Source organism: Chroicocephalus ridibundus, chromosome 1, assembly GCF_963924245.1.
Source record: "Chroicocephalus ridibundus chromosome 1, bChrRid1.1, whole genome shotgun sequence".
Taxonomy (NCBI): Eukaryota; Metazoa; Chordata; class Aves; order Charadriiformes; family Laridae; genus Chroicocephalus; species Chroicocephalus ridibundus.
In genome coordinates, this window is record NC_086284.1 from 21,322,543 (window position 1) to 21,344,161 (window position 21,619).

Here is a 21,619-nt window from a genome sequence, read left to right on the forward strand (position 1 = left end):
AGCTGCCATTCCAGAAGGGTGCAGGTGAGCTGGAGGTCCAGTGTCAGATCTGCCACCCTATGTAGGTGTTTTGAATATTCCAGGATGACTGAAAACGTAGTAGACGCCTATTTTGGGGGCAATTGAATCAGCCATGGGCTATGCACACCAGGCCCATCTAAAGTGCAGGTGAGATCTCTAGGGCTGAATTTAAGTATGCGTGGTGAGTTTTGTGCATTAGTGGTTCAGTTATGGCTCAGCTGGGCTTGGCATTCAGAGAAAGCAATTGGTATTGTTAGCTAAAGGCCAGTTAAAGACTCATCCTTTATAGATTTGAAAGTTCATTCACAAACCCTGATTCCTCCCCAGGAACATGGACCATTTTTGAAAACATGAAGTGCCATTTTAATGAAAAAAAGAATGACTTAAAATCCAAATCAACAATGCCCCAAAAGTCAGTCAACTGTGGTATCATAGAATACCTTTCAGATGAATTTCTCCGGATCATCAGGCTGCAGAAGGGCAGTGGCTTTAAGGATATAGAAAGGAAACTGAAGATCTACACAGAGAGCTTCAAAATCTATCTCGGGGATGCTGCAGAAGGTGAACCCTATTCTCCAACTGATCTTACGCACCACGTGGTAAGTATACACCAAGCCGAAGTAGCAATCCGTTCCCAGGTAGACAGACCTCTGAAGAGAAATTTCTGCGGCTACCTCTAATTCACGGAGGGTTCTGAACCACAGCCAGAGAACATCAAAAGACTGGACCTTATTTTCATTGCTCTTTCCAATTTCTGGTGACCTCTTCTCCCTGGTGACAATAACAGGACAAGAGGAAATGGGTTCAAGTTATGTCAGGGGAGGTTTAGATTGGATATTAGGAACCATTTTTTCACTGAAAGGGTTATTAAACATTGGAATAGGCTGCACAGGGAGGTGGTGGATTCACCATTCCTGAATGTGTTTAAAAAAAGGGTAGATGGGGCACTTAGGGACATGGTTTAAAAGTGGTTTTTGTCAGGGTAGGTTGGACTTGATGATCTTAAAGGTCCCTTCCAACCTCAGCAATTCTATGATTCTATGATTCTAAGTTTGCAGTTATAGCATTTGTCTTCCCAAACAATTATTATGTGTGCTGAGACCCTGCCACCAGGAAGGGACTGGACATCTGCCTGCCAATGAGAAGTAGTGTATGAATTCTTCTTTTTGCTTTGTCTATATGCACTGATTTTGCTTTCCCTATTTAACAGCCGTTATCTCAGTTTATGAGTCTTCTCACTTCCTTTCTGTTTTCATCCTGGCCCCCAGGAGAGAGATTAAGTGAGAAGCCTGGTGGGTGTTTGGCTGTTGGCCAGGCTTGACCCACCAGTGCTGTTTAATGAAAGCCCTGTTTGAGCTGAGGTGCCACATCCACCTGGCATGGTCTGGGGCTTGCCTCAGAGGTAGTCAGCAGGGTATACCCAGAAGAGGACTGGGTACCTAGGTCAGAAACAGCTAGGTGGGGATGTTGTCTTACATTGTGGCTGTATCCTGAGAGGTCATATATACTGGAAAGCCTGAAATACACCTGGGCGACACAGGATGCAGAGCAATACCTTGCAAGTCATCTGTAGGGAAATCCCAATGATAGGCGTTGAGTGACAGGTGCTGCATCTCTTTTAGGTGAAAGTAGTTTATCTGCCCTTTTGGTTTCTCAATCATGGAGTCATACTCCTTCCTATAACAAGCTAGGCCTCTGAAAGAATCTCCACTATTCCTTTTGGTTCCCTTTGATTTCCCACCTCAGTTGGGAGACTGAAGGTCTGTTTACCTATACTTTATCTGTGGTAGGGCTTGAGCATCCTAGAATGGGTGGCAAGTAGGCTCCTGGTGGTGGTGTGGATTCAGCACATAAGAATTACTAGGTAAACTTACGACAGCCAGGAAAACATTCTCCCCGGGGTGGTGCCAGGGCAGTGAGACACAATGGAAGCCAAGAAATTTGTTAGCTGTCACAAAGACAGGAACCTGTCTTTAAGTAAGTGCTCTAATTGCAAGGCTTTTTCCTCCAAATAATGATTCTTAGCAACTTGCATCTTCCATCCTCCTCCCTGAACCCTTCCCATCTCCTCAAGTAAAGTTGTCTTATCTGTCTTGGTGAAGCTCCCCTTCCTTATTCTCACTGTCCAGTTGCATGATAACATGATAAAGTTCATGGACAAGATCATTGAATACCTGGAGAGTGAAGAGCATCAAGATGATGGGCTGCTTTTTGCCTTATACACCTCAAGCTGTTATAACATCCCACTAAGCAAAGATGTAATTATCAAGGCTGAAAAACTCTTCCAGAACATCGGCCCATTTCAAGGCAAATTCAAGCATCTGAGAGGAAAGAGGTAATTAAAAGTGTCATGCTACTTTCTTGAGTTACAGATCCTTCTGTAGTCATTCAGTTCATCGGGCCATTTTCTCTGTGGAGCAATTATGTGAAGATAGTGGTGGAATGTGGTCCCCCAACACTCTTTCCCCTTCAGTTTAATGCTTCCTAGCTATATTTCTGCCACTGGCTGCCATAACCTGTGCAGTCTGCCCACTCCAGCAGGTCTCCAATGGAAGGAGAGCCACAGGTCCTCTTTTTGGCAGGGATTGGTTTGAAATTCAGTTATCATTTTAGATGCCATGTGCTATCTCACCAAACCTTTTGCTGACAATTTGAAAAGATTAATGTCTCCCAGAAGTTCTGGTTCATGTCTGAAAGCCTGCAGGTCTATCTTGGATGTCCCAGACATCTCAAAGGGAATTAGACAATTTTGCATAGATCGCTGAATTGAGTCTTACAAAAATGGATATATTAGATCACAAAGTCAGATTACTGTATTCTGTCATACTGTTTTGATATAAACTATAGCATTTGAGTTTTTTTCTTTTTTCTTTTGATTTTCCTTTGCTACATAAAACTTATGGAGGGAGACTGTTTTGTGAAAGCTGGGGTGGGATTCATTTATTGTACATGGATGTTTGCTGATAAGGTCTCTAGATCCAAGCTCTCGCTCTCTCACACATCTTCATGCATCTAAATGTAGGCAAGATGAATGCCATTGGGCTCAAAAGCACTAGGGAAAGCACACAGATTCCACAACAATCCTAGGAGGTGGGTTTGGGACCTCTGACCACTGATGAAGATTTTCGGGGGTTCCTTTTTTTTCAGGAATTACATTGAAGCTGTGAAGAAAATCTGCTTCAGTAATAAAGACATCACCTTGTGCATTTGGCTAATTCCATTGCTGTATGCAATCACAGAGAAGATGGAGGACCTCTTTTTCCCACAATTCAATCCCTCAAAACTGTTCTTGCAGCTGAGAGATGACGAAAAAATACAGAGGTGGGTTTGAAAGGGAGAGAGAATCAAGACTGGGTCAGGGAAATAAGCTGTTGTACTGTTAGAATAACTTTTTGTTGTTTCGGCTTGTGGACTTTCAGCCACCAGAAACTTTGTGTTTCTTCCCTAGGATGCAAGCCATTGCCTTTCTCATACATCCTACTCCTGCCCTGGGCTCTAATTAGGGGAAGAGGAGGGTATTGGAAGGCAAACTAGAAGAAGGGAAGACTGAGCTGAGGACTGTGCAGTCTCATTCAGTCTGTCTGTTTGGAGTAACCTTAGGGAGAGAACTACCCCTAGATCCTCATTTGGGTGTTGTTTCACAGGGAGAAAGGTGGAGTCACTCCAAAATATCCCATCTGCAGGCAAACTGGACAGGGAGCAAAGGCACGTATGTGCACTAACACAAGAGGGACATTGAAGTGCTGGAGCGTGTCCAGAGGAGATCTACCAGGCTGGTGAGGGGTCTGGAGACCAGGTCATATGAGGAGAGGCTGAGGGAGCTGGGCATGTTTAGCTTGGAGAAGAGGAGGCTGAGGGGAGACCTCATTGCCCTCTACAACTACCTGAAAGGAGGTTGGAGAGAGGTGGGGGTTGGCCTCTTCTCCCAGGTGAATAATGACAGGACCAGAGGAAATGGTCTGAAGCTGTAGCAGGGGAGGTTTAGGTTAAATATTAGGAAGAATTACTTTACTGAAAGAGTGGTCAGGCACTGGAACAGGCTGCCCAGGGAGGTGGTTGAGTCACCATCCCTAGAGGTGTTTAAGAAACATCTAGATGTGGTACTTCAGGGCATGCTCTAGTGGCAGAGATTGTAGGTTGTTTGGTTGGACTTGATGATCTGAAAGGTCCTCTCCAACCATGAAGATTCTATGATTCTATGATTCTAAGATGGTGTCCCCTGGACTGAAAGTCTCAAACACAGAATTTCTTCTTTAAAATCCTCAAAAAATCAAAAGTCTGACTGTGTAAATTCACTTGCTAAGAAATCCCAGATATCCCGTTCAGTGTCCAGCCTCTTCTTTAAGTCCAGGGCCACATTTGCCAGCCACAGGAGCACACAAAATGGTACAAAGGGCCTCCTGATTCTCCGAAATGCATCTGCTGTTGATGGTCTATTTTCATAGGAAAGTCCTGGCAATGATAGAGATTCACAAGTCATTCATTGAAAGCAGCTTTCCACTGGCAAAAGCAGTCTTGGAGATGTTGGCACTGAAGAATTTCACCAAGGACCCCCTGCTCCAAATCAAGCTTCCACCTCATCTCCTTCTGGATACTGTGCACCGTCACATCATTGGAGTCGTCTCTAAACCATCCCAAGTGCATGTAAGGCAGACAATACACACAGTAATAGATCAGCTTCCTGTTGATGTTTCTGTCCTTGGTTATGGAAAGTTGTGCAATTTTGTACAGGTGAGCCAGACAGCCTCTGTGGCTCCTGAAGAAATTTTCAACAAATCCAAAGGGGTTGGATCATAGAAACCTGGAGTGAGAGCTCAATACCCATGTTTCGAGTGAAGTGGGCAAGGGGATCTCATTGTTTTTTGGCCTGTTGGAAAATGACTAGCAAATACTGTATCAAGTGAACGTTAATCAGAATCTTTAAGCAATTTTTATATCCTGCCACTAAAAGCAGTACCCAAAATGAACACCAGGGCGATCAAACAATTGGAACTTTGTTTAAAGCTGTAAAGGATGAAAGAAGGAACTTAAAGTTCTAACTTGCCTTTTTTTAAATAAAAGTAGGACTTGTTTGTGGGAACCTACTTTCTGTCATTCTCACTTCTGTTTTAACTAGAATGTTTTAACATCCTCTGAGGCCCTGGAGAGGAATTCCACTTAAAGTCTACTTCTTGATGCTTATTATATGGCTTACCCCCAACACACTCTGATTTGTACTTGAAAAACATCCGAGCTAAGCCCTCCCACACCATCCTCTGAACTCCAAAGATCTTGGAGATAGCTGGGGTTTGAAGTGATTGTTTTAATAGGATCTAGATCTGCCTTTCCATTTGGAAGTGCTGCAGGTTTTTTTAATCAAAAATTAGTAAAAAATAATTATTTGAAGGTTTCACACCAGTTTTCATAGAAGACCACCTCAGCTCTTGGAACAGACGGATTTTCACAGTTGTTTTCAGTGTATGTTTTTACCCTCTATTCAGGAAAAGGATTTGAATGGAATTGTGAACAACATTGCTGAAAGGATGGAACTCTGGTTCAAGGACTTGTAAGTGCTAACGTTTTGAGAGGAGAAGTATTAGGACACCTCAGTGGAGGAGGTGGGAAGGAATGGCTAGGCTTGTGGTTGAGCAGAACAAGGGAGGTAATAGTAATTTTCTTTGTTATATGTCATGATCCTTTAAACCCCTCTGGGCCTGAGGAGTATCATGTGAGAAGAGGGTCCACAGGGGAATCTGTCCTGTCAGACAGTATACCTTCATCTCCTGTTGTGGGATTTGGTGCCAAATTCAGACACGTAAGTGGCTCTGGTTGGCTGAGATTACGTAGCATTGTCCAGCAAATGAAGGACAGCCCAGGGAGATGGTTGAGTCACCATCCCTAGAGGTATTTAAGAAACGTGTAGATTTGGCACTTCAGGGCACACTCTAGTGACAGAGACTGTAGGGGGTTTTTTTGTGCGTGTATGGTTGGACTCGATGATCTGAAAGGTCCTTTCCAACCATGAATATTCTATGATTGTATGATAAGCTCGAAGCTATGTGGACTGCTTTTTGAATTATATTGTTAGAATTAGCACAAGAGATGTACAGTGCTTTTCTGTATCCACAGGTGCCTGCTGGGGGGTATGGAGCAGCTGATGAAGACCACGATTATGGAGGATGCCTTGAAGTGTCTGGGTTCAACATATTCACTTCTTTTGTTTTCCTTAAAGCGCTGGCATGCAGTGCCATTTAGCTTGATAATGTCACTGCTACGGATACTTCAGGTGTTTGCTGCAAAATCAGATGTGTTGCAAGCAAATCAGGTAAAAACAACACCCATAGCTTTCACAAAGACATATACCCATGTCTTTTAAGCTGAGAAGGGCCAGGAGTTCAGGTTTGCTTCATTCAAATGTGGCCAACTATAGGAGTGACAGCAGAGCATGTGGCTACCTTTCTCAGTTACTTATTCTAACCTTGTCAGAATTTGTGCTGGGGCAGATGAGGAGGGTTCGCATGGACAGAGAAGTGGCAAAAAAATTGCTACCAAAGCTGGTAGCATCTCAGAGTGTGCAAGCCTCTTCTTGGAGGACCTTGATAGCTGTGGGAAGGACTTTGTTTTCACTCTGTACACAGCAGTTAAGGGTCAAAACCCAGAGTGAAAAAAAGAATCTGTCTCTCCCTGCCAATTCTCTCTTTTTTTTATTCCCCAAGGGATTTCAGGTGTTTGAGTCAGAAAGATTCAGTGAGTTTGCAGGTCACATCAAGGGTTGGCTGGAAAAATCCTTGCCTGGGCCATCCATGTTAAATAGACAGTTCCTGAAGAACATCAGTGTGAGTAGCAAGAACCCACACAAGGGATAACCACTCACCCTGGAAAGTCTGTCTGTACCTTGAGGCCCAGTTGACCAGCTTTGCTTTTCTGTCACAGATGTGTCACGAGCTGTTCTCGTTTGAGATCCTGTGTGTGGAATGGACCCAGAAATGGCAAAGGCTGATATACAGCATAGTTGAAAGGTGGCTGGAGAAAGTAAGTTATGGTTACTTAACTCCAAGAAGGGGGGTGATGCTCAGACCCCAGATGCTCCTGACCCCAGGATGCTCTATTTTGTCCCAGTCAGTGTTTGGCTGATGGGAGCTGAAGCAGCCAGCTCCTTGCTGGTGTAGAGGGGCATAACTCCTCCACCAAGGTGAGAAACCAATGATATTTGTCAAGGCCCAAGAAAGCAACTGCAGCTTAAGCATTTCATTCCTGCAGGTAGAGGGCAGAAAAGTTATGGAATTCTACCAGGAATTCATGAAGGGCAAGTGTTGGAATACAAATCTGGAGAGCTGCTTTACAGATGTAGTCGTTCAAAGGATTAAATACTTGGAGACAAGTGAGGTACAGACTTTCTGTCTAAACTCCCTTCTTACACAACTGAGAGTTTCTACCTCCTACCACGCTGATCTAACCCACTTTGCTAGCTGTGCTTATTTGGCCTTCAGTGGGTTAATGGAGTGGGAGAGGAATTTTCTGTAAGGGTATAGGTTCTCCAAAACCCATTTACAACTAAGAGGAGAAATTTCTTGTCCTTACAGGACCCCATGTTAGGAGAAATGGTTTCCAAACTCCTCAAGACAAACAGGTCAACCGCCAGGAAAGTGCTTTCTGCTGTTGTTGAGAAAATGTTCTCAGACAAGATGAGCACATTGGAAAAAGTAGACAGATTTGTTGACAGCACGGGCCCAGTTCTCACAGAGTTGCTCAGCTCTTCCGTGATCTATGATCTCCTCTGCATTGGTGGTGAGTTCCCCACAGAGTGGCTTTTTTTAAATTCTTGTTTTGACAGTGTGCTTTTATGGGCTCTGAAAGCCAAACAACATCTGATACATGTATCATTGAAATCCCACACCAAACAAAGTTCAGCCATGGAGCTGGGTGAAGTTTGCGATCAAGTCCTTTCTTTTGCTAGAAAAGAATATGTGGTTTCACCAGCTCTCTTCAAACATCTGCCAAGTTTTTTGCCAACACAAAATGAAAGAGACAAAATATTCACAGATCCTGGAAAAATTATGTTTCTTTTCAGAAACTAAGAAGTGTCTCAATTTCTTTTTCCAGTTGAAATTGTGTTTTGTTGTACCTTCATGGGAAGTGTTTCATTTTTTAAATGAAAGATATTAAAACAAAAATTAGTCTCTGAAAATGAAAAAAATAACAGAAATACAAATTGTAAAGCACCCCAGAGGTTTGTCTCCAGCATGAAGCAGGGTCCTCTAAATACGCATTTTGGTTTTTATGTACCTGAACCAATTGAAAAATGCTATTTTACATTGACTGGGAACAAAGCAACATTTTTTCTGATATGCTAGTGTTGGCCACTTAATTCGAAAACAAAGAAATCTGTGCAGTCCGCAAAGATGGTTGTAACATCCCCTTGCCATTCATGGTTTGGAGGCAGGGTGCTGCGAAGCTGCTAACTCTTCCTGGGGATGTATGTTAAAAATAAATCCAGTGGGGAAACTGCTGCTTTGAAAAGCACCGTTCTATCACTAGATTTCATCTCTTTTACAGAAAAATCAAAAGACAAGCTTCAAAATCAGATCAGTGAAAAAGCAAGAAACCTGCTGTACAAGTTTTCCTACTTCTTCTGTTTTTTGAGACACCGCATTTTCTCAGGAGACATCCCCTGCAACATACTGAACATCATCTTGCAATACCAAGGGCGATTTCAGAATATACTCTGTATCTGCGGTAAGCTCACAGTTTCCAAATTTATTTCTCAAAACAGTAGTTCCACGTGGGGTGTTTCCTATTCAATGGGGCAAATAAAAAATATATTTATTGGAAAGGTATCTAAAATATAAAGAAAAATATAAAGAAAAATATAAAGCCTCACCTCCATACCTGGAAAGAGGATGGAAGTTTACAGTAAGTGAAAGAAGGGACTGACCACTTGGGAAGATTACAAGAATGTCGTCAGAGTATGCAGGGATTAAACAAGGAAAGCCAAGGCCTTCTTGGAATTAAACCTGGCAAGGGACATCAAGGTGAACAGGAAGGGTTTCTTCAAGTATATTGGAGGCAAAAGGAAAATTAGAGAAAATGTGGGCCTGCTGTTGAATGAGACAGGTGCCATGGTGACAGGGGATGCAGAGAAGGCGGAGTCACTGAATGCTTTCTTTGCTTCAGTCTTTACTGCTCAGGCCAGCCCTCGGGAGTCCCAGACTTTGGAGGTAACAGAGAAAGCCTGGACAAAGGAAGGCTTTCCCTCAGTTGAGGAGAATCAAGTTAGAGATCAATTAAGTAAACTGGATGTCCACAAGTCCATGGACCCCGATGGGATGCACCCACGAGTGCTGAGGGAGCTGGCGGAAGTCATTGCTGGGCCGCTCTTCATCATCTTTGAAAGGTCCTGGAGAACAGGCGAGGTTACTGAGGACTGGAGGAAAACCAATGTCACTCCAGCCTTCAAAAAGGGCAAGAAGGAAGACCCAGGAAACTACAGGCCTGTCAGCCTCACCTCCATCCCTGGAAAGATGATGGAACAGCTCGTTCTGGGTGTCATCTCAAGGCATGTGGAGGAAAAGAAAGCTACCAGAAGTAGTCAACAAGGATTCACCAAGGGGAAATCATGTCTGACTAAGCTGATAGCCTTCTATGATGGCAAGACTGGATGGATAGATGAGGGGAGGGCAGTGGATGTCGTCTTGCTTGACTTCAGCTAGGCGTTTGACGTGGTCTCCCACAGCATCCTCGTAGGGAAGCTTAGGAAGTGTGGGTTAGATGAATGGAGAGTGGGGTGGATTGAAAAATGCCTGAAAGATAGAGCTCAGAGGGTCGTGATTAGGGACACAGGGTCTAGTTGGAGGTCAATGACGAGTGGTGTTTCCCAGGGGTCAGTGCTGCGTCCAGTCCTCTTCAATATATTCATCAATGACCTGGATGAGGGGACAGAGTGCACCCTCAGCAAGTTTGCTGATGACACAAAGCTGGGAGGGATGGCTGAGACACCAGAAGGCTGTGCCGCCATACAGAGAGACCTGGACAGGCTGGAAAGTTGATCAAAGAGGAACCTTATGAAATTCAACAAGGGCAAGTGTAGGGTGCTGCACCTGGGGAGGAATAACCCCATGCACCAGTACAGGTTGGGGGCTGACCTGCTGGAGGGCAGCTCTGTGGAAAAAGACCTGGGAGTCCTGGTGGACAACAGGATGACCATGAGCCAGCAATGTGCCCTTGTGACCAAGGAGGCCAATGGCATCCTGGGGTGCATCAAGAAGAGTGTGGCCAGCAGGTCAAGGAGGTTATCTGGCCCCTCTACTCTGCCCTGGTGAGGCCGCATCACAGTTCTGGGCTCCCTGGTTCAAAAAGGACAGGGAACTGCTGGAGACGCTACAGTAAAGCATTATGAAGGTGATTAGGGGACCAGAACATCTCTCTTATGAAGAAAGGCTGAGGGACTTGGGTCTTTTTGGTCTGGAGAAGAACTGAGGGGGGATCTTATCGATGCTTATAAGTACCTAAAGGGTGGGTGTCAGGAGGATGGGGTCAGGCTCTTTTCAGTGGTGCCCAGTGACAGGACAAGAGGTAACGGGCACAAACTTGAACATAGGAAGTTCCGCCTAAACATAAAGAGGAACTTCTTTACTTTCAGGGTGGCAGAGCACTGGAACAGGCTGAGAGGAGGTGGAGTCTCCTTCTCTGGAGACATTCAAAACCCGCCTGGACGTGTTCCTGTGCAACCTGCTCTAGGTGACCCTGCTCTGGCAGGGGGGTTGGACTAGATAATCTCCAGAGGTCCCTTCCAACCCCGACCATTCTGTGATTCTTTGAAAACCAAAAATTCTCTGCAAGAGAATAAACACAAAGGCAAAAAATCGAAAAGCTGAATAAAGAAAATATTTTTAAGCCCTGTTAAATGCTATGATGGACAGAAAACAATATTCTGCTGTACAATTGATAGCAATTAAAATATTGTGGTGTTCTTATGATTTATTTATAGAATTGTATTTGTGTTATTAGAATCATAGAATCATAAAATGGTTTGGGTTGGAAGGGACATTTAAAGGACATCTAGTCCAATCCTCCTGCAATAAGCAGGGACATCTTCAACTAGATCAGGTTGCTCAGAGCCCCGTCCAACCTGACCATGAATGTTTCCATCTACCACCTCTCTGGGCAATCTGTGCCAGTGTTTCACCACAATCATGTAAAAATATTTTTCCTTATACCTAGTCTAAATCTACCCTCTTTTACTTTAAAGCCATTACCCCTTGTCCTATTGCAACAAGTCTGCTAAAAAGCCTGTCCTCATCTTTCTTATAAGCCCCCTTTGAGTACTGAAAGGCTGAAAGGACTATAAGCTGTCCCTGGCACCTTCTCTTCTTCAGGCTGAACAACCCCACCTCTCTCAGCTTGTCCTCATAGGAGAGTTGCTCCAATCCTCTGATTATTTTTGTGTCCCTCCTCTGGACTCACCTCTAACAGGTCCACGTCTTTCCTGTACTGGGAACCCCAGAGTTGGACACAGTACTCCAGATGGGGTCTCACAAGAGCAGAGCAGAGCAGAGGGGCAGCATCACCTCCCTCAGCCTGCTGGACACACTTCTCTTGATGCAGCCCAGGATACAGTTGGCTTTCTGGGTTGCAAGAGCACATTGTCTGCTCATGTCCAGCTTTTCATCCACCAGTTCCCCAAAGTCCTTCTCCTCAGGACTGCTCTCAGTCCCTTCATCACCCAGCCTGTGTTGATGCTGGGGGTTGCCCTGATCCAGGGGGGAACCCTGCACTTGGCCTTGTTGAACCTCATGAGGTGCACATGGGCCCACTTCTGGAGCTTGCCCAGGTCCCTCTGGATGGCATCCCATCCCTTAGGCATGTCGACTACACCACTCAGATTAGTTTAGTTTAGCGTGCTAAGGGTTTTTTTACCTGTTGCTATTTATGCTGGTTACAAAATAACCTTCAAGGTCACAGGCCAGTTCCAAAATCCTCCTATATTTTACAAAAACCTGGAAGAAACGTCTTTCAAATTCTTCTGCAATGATAAACTTCATCCATGTGTCTCAGAGTGTTTTAGACTTTGGCTGTGATCAAGTCAGAATGGCTCTGGGTTGATGCTGCTTTTAGATCAAGTGACACACCCTTTTGTACGAATTCAAGCATGCATTTTTTTAATGTCTGTGATTATGTTTCCTGTAGGTCTTCTCCCTTTTCAAGTGATTTTCTCAAAAATCCTTTATATCTGAGGTCTAGGCATGGGTTTTTTTCTTTATTTCTTTCCCCAGATTCTTCTGTCTCCAGCTGCATAGCAACAGTGCTGAAAGTCAGAAGGGAGGAATACGACCAATTGGAAGAGCAGAAACAGCAGAGATGCTCATTTCTGCATCTGTGCAACAGCATAAAGGATGTGATAAGAGGTACCATCCCATTCTATTTGAGAGGATGGGGTTTCCTATGTGGTTCTTGAACAGGGAGCTGTCTCTAAAACTAAAGAGCACTAGGAAATGGTGCTGCACAGCTGCCTACTGCCAAGCAGTAGCTGGGAGGAGAGAGTAAGCAGGGGGTCTTTAAGGAAAAAAGGAATGGGGAAAGTCTGGTAGGGTTTTTTATATAGAAGGAGTTCAGTATAGGGGGAAATCTGTTTCACAGGGGAAGATTAAACAGTGCCAGATTTTTCATTATTCTGAGAGACATATAAGGTTGGATTACCTAGTTTGACAAGTGTTTGTAGGGGGAAAGTGCATTTCAGACAGAATGAACAATTTCAGACATGATCTGCGATCTAGAAGAGAAGGACTGAGATAGCAAAAGGGAGCAGAAGTGTATATTGGTTGGGAAGACTCACCCAGTGAGCTCTTCCTGCTGGACCGTGGAACATATTGTATCAGGAATAGCGTGGCCAGCAGGAGTAGGGAAGTGATCGTGCCTCTGTACTCGGCACTGGTGAGGCCTCACCTCGAGTACTGTGTCCAGTTCTGGGCCCCCCTGTACAAGAGGGACATTGAAGTGCTGGAGCGTGTCCAGAGGAGAGCTACCAGGCTGGTGAGGGGTCTGGAGACCAGGTCACATGAGGAGAGGCTGAGGGAGCTGGGCATGTTTAGCTTGGAGAAGAGGAGGCTGAGGGGAGACCTCATTGCCCTCTACAACTACCTGAAAGGAGGTTGGAGAGAGGTGGGGGTTGGCCTCTTCTCCCAGGTGAACAATGACAGGACCAGAGGAAATGGTCTGAAGTTGCGGCAGGGGAGGTTTAGGTTAGATATTAGGAAGAATTACTTTACTGAAAGAGCGGTCAGGCACTGGAACAGCCTGCCCAGGGAGGTGGTTGAGTCACCATCCCTAGAGGTGTTTAAGAAACGTCTAGATTTGACACTGCAGGGCATGCTCTAGTGGCAGGGATTGTAGGGGGTTTTTTGTGTGCATGGTTGGACTTGATGATCTCAAAGGTCCTTTCTAACCATGAAGATTCTATGATTCGATGATTCTATATAAATCCCAGTGTTGAAGTTCTCGAATTGGGTGCAAGAATCAATAGAAGTGATTCTCCAGCTGGGGTGGGCCAAATGGTGGAGTAAGCCTCCTCAACCTCTGTTTCAGGCCCGACTTGTTTTCTAACAATATAGACACTATCACAGTTTCAAGACCTTGGTTTGAAGGCTCCCTTCCTCATCATGCAGTAGCTGATTTTGCCCACCATTTGTTTTTCTGTTGATCTTGGATTCAGTTTTTCCCCAAGAACTTTGTCAGAAACAAACAAACACACACACACCTCCTCTTTGGCATTGTAGACAGGTTCAGAATATTTTAATGCTTAGAGGGTAAGCATCTTTCTAGCTGGAGAAATGCACTAATTTTTTTTTTGTTTCCATCTTGTTTAGTGGATAAAAGTGCTGTGTTTAAAAGCACCAGTAAAACAGGAAGTTTTAAGGATCAGATGTCTGTAAGCATATTTTCTATGAATGGTGAGAAGAAAACGCCTCAATTGCACCCCCTTGCTAAATACAGTGACATGATGAAAAAAATTCATATCTTAGAGGAAAGCAATTATTTTCTGAGACTGTGGAAGCAAAAAGCAGAGCAAATCAAGGCCACAATCCCTAAAGGCAAAATTCTCTTGATAGAAGATGTACAAGAAAACATTTATAGGCCAGCCATTGCCGACTTTCAGAGTACCTATCTAGCCCTCAAAGACTTTTCCATCACCCTTGGGACTGTGCAGAGCCATTTTGAGAAGCAGTTAGCAAATGAGAGTCAACTCAAAAAGGAGTTTAAAATTATGGAGATGTCCGAAGGGAAAGGGAGTGGAGAAGCTGCCTGGGTAGATGCTGCCATGGAGAAGATTAAAAACTACCTGACCCTGTCTACAGTGGTGAACACTGCCAAGATGATAGATGAACTACGGAAGACACTTGAGCTTAATGGAAATTTTCAGATTCTCAGCGACCTAACAAAATGTGTAAGTAGAACACACATGGATATCTGGCTTATACTGAGTGCTCTTGTGGCTTCTGTGTTGGCAGATCTGAATGGGAAACCTCTGCTTTTGTGCGTCTTAACTTTTAACTAAATTATACTGGACATAGTGGAATTCTTCTTCTGGAATATAAATTTCACTGCTGTAGCAGTCTCTCTTTTAGCCTGGCACCTTTATAAGTCAGGAATGCGATTCAGCTCACCCTTAATCAGACTCCTGATCGTCTGCAAATGAGCTCCCAGTGCCATTAGAGATGCCCAAGGGCATCTGAGGCAACTGTGTGAGGCCAACGGATGCAGACATCTGTATCTGTCAGCTACCAAATTCTGCAACAAGTGATTTGGAATATATAGGGAAGTATTATCTTCCACAACCTCCACGGAAAGTTTCAGGCAGAACCAGGAGTTAAAAACTCCAGGACTTAAATAACAGATCCCAACCTAATTATCTTTACCAACTCCAGTAATTCTTCATTTGGCTTCCACATGTTCTTTTTTACAGGTCTCCAAACCTGATTGCTCCAATCCTGGAAAAGCTAAAGTTTCATATTGTCATAACCTTTCTATTATGGTAGCAATGATGGGGCACTGCATGGGTTGCTCCCAAGGAGCAGCTGGGTGTTCTGTAACTTTTTTGTATTTTGGATAGCTTTCCATGTTCTGGACGGGTTTCCCCAGAAATTTAAAATTGGAGCAGACCTTATAAATTTTGTGGAAAGGTCCTTTTAGTGATCAGGACTTCAATGCAGATGTTAGACAAGATTTATATCATGGCTCTGTGCCTCTGCTGCAGGGACTTGTACTTAAATAGCCAAACCAGGCTTATGAAATAGATTGGATGAGAGGAATGGAGGTGTCTGGGGAGCTAAGCCTTCAGAAAATACCCTGAGTGGCTGATGAAACTTTGATGTGTGGGGCAGAGGCGGAGCTTACCTTCCCTCTTCTTTTACCAAGGGACACACACCAGTATGTCTTAATGTTTTTTTCCAGGAAGAGACAGAATTCAGGAATCAGAGACTTGATTACTTTACCCAGGATTTAATGAAGGTGAAAAATAGTTTGAGCAACCTTCCAGAAGAGACGCTGGACTTTTTGAGGGTACTACTTGAATGCACAAGGAAAGGCTTTGTCTCCTGGATCAAAACTGTAATAAAAGGTGAGTTGTACTTGGATGTAATAGTCATCAGATAAGAGAGGCAATAGAAAGGGATCACTTTGTCCCTACTTGTCACAACAGCCAGAGGCATTGCATGAATCAACTATGTGAACTCCTGAACTATGAGTCAGCTATGAAACTCCTCAACTATGTGTTTCGGTTTTGGATCTTTTATTTGTTGGGTTGGTTTTTTTTTCAGATAAAACAGAAATCCCTGTATTTGTGGACCTGGCGTCAATTTCTGCAGGTGAAAATGACAAAGATATTGACAAAGTGCGGTTCTTCCGTGATGCCATGGCTGCTTCAGCACCCATTATATTTGACCTGAGACCCACATCTGGATTTGAACAGTTCTTTTCGGCCCTATCATTCATCAGTGAAGCCACTGAAAAAGACAATAATCTGCCCAAGAAGTTGGTGAGTCTGCAAATCCCATGTTCCAAAATTAATTGGATGTGTACTGGAAGAAAGAATTGTCAAAGTCTGGTGCCATGCCATAGGAGCGACAAGACATCCAAGTGGGCGTAGTGGATATAAGGCAAGACCTATAAGAAATCTGTGCTCTTTGGGACTGAAGTCCAGTTGGAACACCTTAAAAGACCTCAAATGCCTGTGTGAGGGCAAATGGAGGAGACCCATTAGGTGTCACTTGCAGAAGAAAGAGAATCCAATGCTCTGTGTTTTAGTAAAGTCTAGTCTAGGGTTGTCTTGAATAATTCTCTCCACAAAAACTGTAGCATCCTACTCAGGATACCATTCCACTGACACCCTTCTTCCAAATTGCCAAAGACTGGCAGAGAATAGCAGCTTCACAAAATACTTACTCACTGGCTTTGGGGTTCAGAAAGTTAGTAAGGTAGATGCAGATTTACGTGCAACAGCTGTGCTTTGTCTTTTCAGCCGCAGCAGGCACAAGAAACCCCACTCTTTCCCAAATCATCCTTATAGAGGTTTCATTCTCTTGTGTTGGTTTTTTCTTTAACAGAAGGATTCTTGTGATAACAGAGAGTGGATCAAGATGGTTCATGACTGTCATGGCTCCATAAAGCGTTCCTCAATCTCTCAAGCCAGAGATATCAACAGCAGAGGGATTTTTGTCATCTCAGCACCTCAAAAATTCAAGGTAATGGTTCTCCACACTTTGAAGAGTGCTTTTCGGGGGATTGTTTCTGCCCAAATAAATTAACATGCTTGAAATCCATTTCTAAGTAGTATGTCAGCTAGCCAATACATCTCTAGTCAGGTTTGAAAGAAGCACAACCTCATGTCACATTTTCCATTAAGCCTTGGTAATTTTCAAGGCAAAACAGGCTTTTTTTGTCCCCAGGGAGGAGAGGAAGCAATATTTTAATACCAAAAAGAAGTCTTCTGATCACTCAGAAAGTGAAAAAAGGAAAGGGAAAGATTTAAAATGAGAACTGCTGCTCAATTGTTCATGGAGAGTGGTGCTTGCAGCATACTCTGAAAGAGTGAGCCCTGCACAACAGAAGGGGGAAAGAATGATCTGCATCTTAAGACATGGGAAAACTTTATGTTTGGCTGTGATATGCAGGGATGCGCTACTATTCTTGAAGATCCATTGCACAAGGATGGGGAATTACATAGAGAAGTAGAGCGGGGCTAATCCTCTTACCTGCTTTCCAGGGTGCCCTTGAGGACTGTGTTTCAGTGCTACTGCTGAAGGACACCACAGAGGAAGAATCTCAGACAGATCAGAATGCTAAAGAATACAACCTGGCTCAGCTCACAGAGCTCCAGAACAAGCTTATGTTGATCACCACCAAAGCTGAGCAAGGCAGAGAGGAGGCAAACCGCTTTGTGGAGGTAAGCCACAATGCAACACCAATATGTGCTTGGAAAACAGTGGCCATAAGGCTTGGGATTTTTTGCTAGAATTCTTTCATGGAGACTCATCCTTCACCTTTAGCTCTGACTCTTCAAGAATAGAGGTAGAAGACTCCCAGATCTCACGTGTAAGGCAAATTATAAATACAGACATTCTCTTGCAATGTGATGATGATGGAGTGTGTAGAAGTCTGACTCTCTGAGATCTTGGCCTCGCCTGCATGTTAATTATATGTATATCTCTACCCAAGCAAGCCATCTAAGCTCCTGCTGCGGTGAATGAAGAGAAACAGGAAGCTACAGGGGTGTGATGGAAGTCCCACTGCAAGCCAGATGCTTCACATACCAAAAATACCTTTTCCTTATTTCCTATGCAATTTATTCAGGTGTTTGAAGTGAGGTGTTCTCTTACATACCTTAGGAACCGCTTCAGCTGTTTGCTATCTCAATTGTAGGCAGTGTAGTGCTTCAGTCAGAAATGAAGAAACCTCACAAGAGCCAAATATTTCAAAGGTGGTGATTCTGAGGTTGTGATACAGTTCATCATAATCTTTAGGGGTGAGACAATGGAGCTGTCCTTCATCTATGGACCTCCTTCCCCCAGTAGACATGTGCTACATGGAACCAGTGTTTTTGAAGAGTAGCAGAAAAACTTTTTGAAGAGTAGCAGGAAAACATGCACTTCTAGGTCATGTCCTTGGCTAAGAAATGTATCCTGAGAAGAAGCTGTACATAAAAATTGAGTCAAATAAGTTTGGGGGGGGGGTTCTGCTTAACAGGTTTTAATAGATCTTTGGAAGAAAATGTAATGTGAGAAGTATTCAGTAGCTGTTGAAAACACATGATAATCCATTTCCCTATTTTGTCTGTGGCATGTTACAGATCCTGGAAAAAGTTCAAATGGTTGGAAAGTTGTACCTGCAGCTTCTCAGTGTTGGCAATATCCTCTTCATAGACTGGAAGGCTGACATCTATTGCAATCCTCAAAGCAGAGTAAAAGTTTACACAGAATTTGGAATTGCTGGCATCCTTGTTCAGAGCACCAGACCTGTCCTGGAGGAGCTGGATGGCCTTTGCAAAGCAATGGAGCACTGCCTGGTAGAGTGGAAGAAATATCTGGAGACTCAAAGGGACACCTACCATCATCTCAACCTGTTCACTGCACACCAGCTCTTCTGTTTATGTAGCCAACTGGCCAAAGCCCACAATAGTGTAATAGAGCCACAGATTCTTAATAGGCTTTCTGTCATAAAGCATGACATTAAAACAGAAGATATTAGAAAAGCCCTGGAGCAAGCCCTCATGACTCCACTTGACTCTGTCAACACATCAGCAGGAGGCAATGGGTCCGTTACCTGGCATGACTATGTCATTCGTTTTCCCCAGCTCATCAAAAGCCTGGCTGAATCTGGCTACGATACGTCAGTGGCAAAGGCAGCCCTGCAGAGCTGCCTTCAAAATTCTGACATTACAGAGCAGAAGCTGATGAATTTTGCCTTTGAACGAGGTGATGACAAGGAAGAGGTTGAAAACCTGAGCAAATTATATGATGAACAGCGAGAAGCGTTTCTGCAGAAGTCAAGGAAGTTTAAAAACAAGAACAGAGATGTCGACCAGGCAACTTTTAGCTCTCTTGCTAAAGATGAACTAACTACTTCCTTTGAGAGTTTGCCATCCATCTGTGACAAGGTGAATCTGCTCTGGGATGCTTACTGTAAGAAATTCACTGGCCTTGTGTCAGACAAATACATCAGCCTGGATGTCTTCGGTGAAACACTGAAGCAATTAGCAGCTCTTGAAACCACATGTATCAAGAGAAGTTTACCAGTAGGCCTTGAAGCCAGGAAACCTTCTCTCATCATGTGTAAAGAAGAGGAAATGTTGCTCTACATGCTCTCCATTTACAGGCACACCGAGACAGAACCCCTCCCAACATATGATGAGGTCCTGGTGTGCACACCTGACACAACGGAGGAAGAAGTGGAGCTGATTGTTAGGAGAGCTCTTTCATCTGATTCACAAAACCAGAAAATCTACTGCTTGCTGGGTGCTGAGAAATTAGTGTACAAAGTTTCCAAACAACTGGAGTTCCACTTCTTCCGCTTGCTGCAATCTTCTACAGTCCCTGACTACAGGTTCATTATCTTTTGCAATGCCAAAGCTCACAATTCTTATGTTATCACAGCCTTCGACACCTACAAAGTTACTATCCCATGCTGTTCTAAGACAGAAATCCAGGCCTACCTGAGCACACATCTCAAAGTGCCTTGTGGAACGGCCCCTGTTGCTCAGGCCTTCGAAGAGCCTTATCAGCAGAACGTGAAGTTCATATTTTCAAATCAAGCAGGAATGGGTAGGTGTTAGTAGTCCTACTGTCAGTCATGTCTCAAACCAGGAGGCCTTGAGAGGAAACTGGCATGCAATGGAGAGCCCTCCACTCTCCTCATATGTTTAGGTTTGGGTAGTGAATTTCAAGAGGGATTTTAGGCCACCTGGAAAGGGTCCAAAGGGGAATGACAACACAGTCTAGAAAACACAAGCTTCAGGGGGCTACAGTTGTCCAATCTAGAGAGAAATAAGTAGTGGTGTGAGACTAAGAGCAAGAATCAAGACTCCCATCAGAATGGGAGTCAGTTACCTAAATAAGCCCAGATGTCCTCTGAAAGACCACAGGCTAGCCCAAGTGGCCTCCACCTGCCATTCCAGGATGGAACAAGTGTTCTGTAGGCCCTTTGCAAGCCTCAGCAGGATGTTTCATGCTTCCTACCATTTCCGAAACCTTTCAAGACATGTCTCTTTAGACAGCAAGGTTTTCTGACATTTTGTAGGGCACATCAGAGGCAAGTTGGTCAGGATCCAGGCCTTTTGGCTATGTCTGTACTGGTAGCCTCACAGGGCTGGAGTCAGGGCATGAGTTCTGTCTTGCAATGAGCCATACTGCTAAAATTCTGAGCACAGACTTGGAGGATATCCCTCGTGACTGGGACCTGGTCCCAGGTATTGTTCTAAAGAGGCTGTTAAGAGTTGGCCACTCAATTTGGAGGGAATTGAGATATTGGGAGAAAAAATGTCTCGTGCATGTGAAAGGGCAGACTGACTGCAAAGGTGAATCTTGGCTGTCTCTTCTGTTCCTTAGGTAAGTCTCTGTTTGTGGACAATACTGTCCAAAAGATCCGTGCCCAGCTGGGTGATTTACCAATGGTTCACAAAACCATTAGGCTGATGGAGTCAGAGATTGATTTCCAGTTCCTTCTGGAGGAGCTACTCTCTGTTGAAGAATTCCCGACTGAAACTCAACCCACCGTCTTCCACATTGATGTGTCACCAGCGGTGAGTCTTTGTCTTGGTGGTTGAAGGTGGAGTGTCCAAGACCTCACAGGCTTTTTTAGAGAAGAATGGCTTATTCTCATCTACAGTAGTAGCAGCAGGTGCTTAAAAGTTAAAGTGGACAACAGGAGTTCTGGGTACAGTTTGGAAGCTTAGGTGCCTGCATTTTCCTTGTTCCATGCCCACAGATGCGGAAGCTGTGTGAAATGGGTCCCATTTCATAAAAGCAATCTTTCCTCCTACACTGGTATCAATCAGAGTGTAGGGTACTGGAGGATGGCTGAACTCAAACAAATCAGGTTAGACATAGAAGCCCTCATATACAGGGAGAAGAAGGAACAGACTCTCCAACTCACATCCAGTCTGATACCCCTCTGGAAGGCTTTATTTAAATAAAAGGTAGTGGGCTTAGGGCAGAGGGTGAATCCAGATGACCTAGTCCTACCTCAGAAGGCTATGAAGTACTGAGCATCCGATCATATTAACAGTTGCAGCTGTCTCAGTGTGTGCTAGAATAGCAATCCTGCACAAGAATGGGAGCAAAGCTGTAGTCTGGCTGCAGGTACTACTACCTGCCATGGGTAGTGGAATAAGTGTGTTTTGATAGGCATATCTTTCACCAATTTTCAAATGTTTCTTCCCTGTCAGGTGTCAACAGGTCTCTATCGGCTGCTGATTGACCTATGCATCCTAAGACACATCCAGAGTCCCAACGGCTTGGTCTGGAAGTGCAAATCCTCTCATCTTTACTTGATTGAGTACCTGGCAAAAGGGAAAAGTGTTATCAGAACAAGGAAACAAGAGGTACTGATTTGGGGATGATGTGCAGGTCAG

The 21,619-nt window shown here is 44.2% G+C and overlaps 1 protein-coding gene across 5 annotated transcripts in view; it reads left to right on the forward strand.

Annotated features, from left to right (window-relative positions):
* LOC134513595 (E3 ubiquitin-protein ligase rnf213-alpha-like) overlaps positions 1-21,619 on the forward strand; it is a 62,329-nt gene that overhangs the window by 4,510 nt on the left and 36,200 nt on the right. For 4 of the 5 annotated variants that reach the window (XM_063330562.1, XM_063330552.1, XM_063330572.1 and 1 more), the window contains 20 exons: positions 349-620; positions 2,151-2,356; positions 3,169-3,342; positions 4,467-4,665; positions 5,502-5,566; positions 6,130-6,325; positions 6,717-6,836; positions 6,934-7,032; positions 7,261-7,386; positions 7,584-7,788; positions 8,557-8,736; positions 12,273-12,404; positions 13,863-14,440; positions 15,448-15,613; positions 15,813-16,030; positions 16,599-16,736; positions 17,258-17,437; positions 18,341-19,811; positions 20,595-20,788; positions 21,434-21,589. In XM_063330562.1, coding sequence (XP_063186632.1) covers positions 349-620; positions 2,151-2,356; positions 3,169-3,342; positions 4,467-4,665; positions 5,502-5,566; positions 6,130-6,325; positions 6,717-6,836; positions 6,934-7,032; positions 7,261-7,386; positions 7,584-7,788; positions 8,557-8,736; positions 12,273-12,404; positions 13,863-14,440; positions 15,448-15,613; positions 15,813-16,030; positions 16,599-16,736; positions 17,258-17,437; positions 18,341-19,811; positions 20,595-20,788; positions 21,434-21,589 — 5,075 coding nt within the window. The remainder of the gene's footprint in view (positions 1-348; positions 621-2,150; positions 2,357-3,168; positions 3,343-4,466; positions 4,666-5,501; positions 5,567-6,129; positions 6,326-6,716; positions 6,837-6,933; positions 7,033-7,260; positions 7,387-7,583; positions 7,789-8,556; positions 8,737-12,272; positions 12,405-13,862; positions 14,441-15,447; positions 15,614-15,812; positions 16,031-16,598; positions 16,737-17,257; positions 17,438-18,340; positions 19,812-20,594; positions 20,789-21,433; positions 21,590-21,619) is intronic. The other variant, XM_063330590.1, reaches the window with a different exon arrangement.